Source organism: Colius striatus, chromosome 29 (genome assembly GCF_028858725.1).
Source record: "Colius striatus isolate bColStr4 chromosome 29, bColStr4.1.hap1, whole genome shotgun sequence".
Lineage (NCBI taxonomy): Eukaryota > Metazoa > Chordata > Aves > Coliiformes > Coliidae > Colius > Colius striatus.
The window spans coordinates 1,736,456-1,739,175 of record NC_084787.1 but is presented as its reverse complement, the minus strand read 5'-3'; the positions used below and the strand labels follow the sequence as shown (position 1 = coordinate 1,739,175).

The 2,720-nt window shown below is 56.1% G+C and overlaps 1 protein-coding gene across 1 annotated transcript; it reads left to right on the top strand.

Moving 5' to 3' along the window:
• The first annotated feature begins 396 nt into the window (after positions 1 to 396).
• LOC104561784 (keratin-associated protein 10-6-like) lies at positions 397 to 2,121 on the top strand. Its single transcript, XM_010207609.2, has one exon. The coding sequence runs from the start codon at positions 397 to 399 to the stop codon at positions 2,119 to 2,121; it is 1,725 nt and encodes a 574-aa protein (XP_010205911.2).
• Positions 2,122 to 2,720: the final 599 nt, after the last annotated feature.

Sequence of the window (2,720 nt, the reverse complement as noted above, 5' to 3'; positions counted from 1 at the left end):
CTCCTGGAGTCCCAGCCCTGCCCTCACCCTGCCCAGCCCGCCACTGACCCACAGCCCTCAGCACCTCAGCTCCAAGGCTTTGGGATCCCTCCAGGGCTGGGCACTCCCCCAGCTCCCTGGGCAGCCTGGCACAGGGCTCACACCCCTCTCAGGGAAACAGTTGTGCCTCAGCTCCAACCTCAACCTCCCCTGGGGCAACTGGAGCCTGTTTCCTGTTGTTAACTTGGGAGCAGGGATCAACCCCCAGCTCGCTGCAGCCTCCTGTGAGGGAGTGTCAGAGAGTGCTCCTGTCTCCCCTCAGCCTCCTCTTCTCCAGGCTCAACACCCCCAGTTCCCTCAGCTGCTTCCCATCAGATTTGTTCTCTGTCTTTCCAGTCCTGCCAAAGCCTCACCAAAATGTCGTGCTACCAACACCAGTTTTGCCCTCCAGTCTACCAGGATGCCATCAAGTACCCACCGATGTACACTACTAGACACCTGCCAGTGCCTACCTGGCACTCGACGCTGTGCATCCCACAGTATGTGACCCCCTGTGTCCCCCGGCAGCAGACCACATCCTCCAGCTTCTCCCAGCAGCAGTGTGTGACCCAGTGCATGCCAAGGCAGCAGCATGCAACCAAGTGTGTGCCTCAGCAGCAGCAGCTCCTGACCCAGCACATCCTCCAGCAGCCACACGTCACCCGCTGCATGACAACCTGCATCCCGCAGCAGCAGCATGCGACCATGGGCATGGTGCAGCAGCCCTGTGTGACCAGATGCATCTCACAGCAGCAACATGTGAGCACAGGCATGGTGCAGCAGCCCTTTGTGACCAGATGCATCTCACAGCAGCAACATGTGAGCACAGGCATGGTGCAGCAGCCCTTTGTGACCAGATGCATCCCACAGCAGCAGCACGCAACCACAGGAATGGTGCAGCAGCCCTGTGTGACCAAATGCATCCCACAGCAGCCGTGTGCCTCCAGATGCATGCCCTACCTGACCAAGGGCATCCCTCAGCAGCAGTGTGCGACCAAGTGCATCCCACAGCAGTGTGTGACCACGTACAGCCTGCAGCAGCCGTGCACGACCCGGTGTGTCACCACGTGTGTCCCGCAGCAACGTGCCACCAAGGGCGTCTCGTACAAGTATGTGACCTCCCATGCCCCACAGCAGTGTGCCACCACCCACATCCCACAGCAAAGTGCAACCAGGTGTGTGACCAAGTGTGTCCCACAGCAGCGGGACACCAAGCGCGCCAGCATCTGTGTCCCACAGCAGTGTGAGACAGCTTGTGTCCCCCAGCAGTGTGCCACCAAGTGTGCCACGCAGCAGCAGTGTGCCATCAAGAGTGTGCCACAGCAGTGTGCCACCAAATGTGCCCCCCAGCAGCAGTGTGACACCAAGAGTGTGCCACAGCAGTGTGCCACCAAATGTGCCCCCCAGCAGCAGTGTGCCACCAAGAGTGTGCCACAGCAGTGTGCCACCAAATGTGCCCCCCAGCAGCAGTGTGAGACCAAGAGTGTGCCACAGCAGTGTGCCACCAAATGTGTCCCACAGCAGCAGTGTGCCACAAAGAGTGTGCCACAGCAGTGTGCCACCAAGTGTGTCCCACAGCAGTGTGTGACCAAGTGTGTCCCCCAGCAGTGTGCCACCAAATGTGTCCCACAGCAGCAGTGTAAGACCAAGAGTGTGCCACAGCAGTGTGCCACCAAGTGTGTCCCACAGCAGCAGTGTGTGACCAAGTGTGTCCCACAGCAGCAGAGTGTGACCAAATGTGTCCCACAGCAGCAGTGTGCCACTAAGAGTGTCCCCCAGCAGTGTGCCACCAAGTGTGTCCCACAGCAGCAGTGTGTGACCAAGTGTGTCCCACAGCAGAGTGTGACCAAGTGTGTCCCCCAGCAGTGTGCCACCAAGTGTGTTCCACAGCAGCAGTGTGCCACCAAGTGTGTCCCACAGCAGAGTGTGACCAAGTGTGTCCCCCAGCAGTGTGCCACCAAGTGTGTCCCACAGCAGCAGTGTGTGACCAAGTGTGTCCCCCAGCAGTGTGCCACCAAGTGTGTCCCACAATGTCAGTCAGGTGGAGTAAAAATTTCGAGTCACTCTAAGAAGTACTGCTCTGCCCCCAAATGGCCCTGGTAGAAAAGGAGTAAGGGAAAGGAAAGTCCATGGAAAAAAAGAGTGAGGCACAGCTTTGGGGTTCTTTATCTCCATGTACCACCTGCTGACTTGTTCCTACTGCTTAAGTCTACTTGACCTCTGTTTTCCAGTGCTTCCCTTGTAGCTCAGCTCTATTTTGGGCTAGGGTGTAAAACTATTTCCATGGCTGCACTCCAGGTGCCTGTGGCTTGTGCCTTAACCTGCTACAAGGCATAGTTCAGTGGGATGCTATTGAGTTCTGGCCTAATTGAAATGACTAGTGATTAGAACAAACAAAAAACAGAGAAAAAAAAACGTTTAAGGAGCCCAGATCATGATGATATCAACTGGAGGCCAGTGGAAGGCTGGGAAAACATGTTGGGAAACAATGTCCAGGTTCACTTGGACTCCACGAGGCTGGGAGTTCTCTGAAACAGCCACTTTCCCTCACAGATTTGGAAGCCAAACATAAATTTGCTGAGCAAACAAGTACAGGAATCTTACTCTGATGGCCTTCATTTCAGAAGGCAGCCAGAAATCAATCCCTGCTGCTTTCAAACCCTGACTGCAGCAGAGCTCCCCAAAACAAGACAGGATTTCTG

Bases quoted from the DNA above. Each gene is read 5' to 3' on its own strand.
- LOC104561784 (XM_010207609.2), top strand. From the start codon at position 397: ATGTCGTGCTACCAACACCAGTTTTGCCCTCCAGTCTACCAGGATGCC.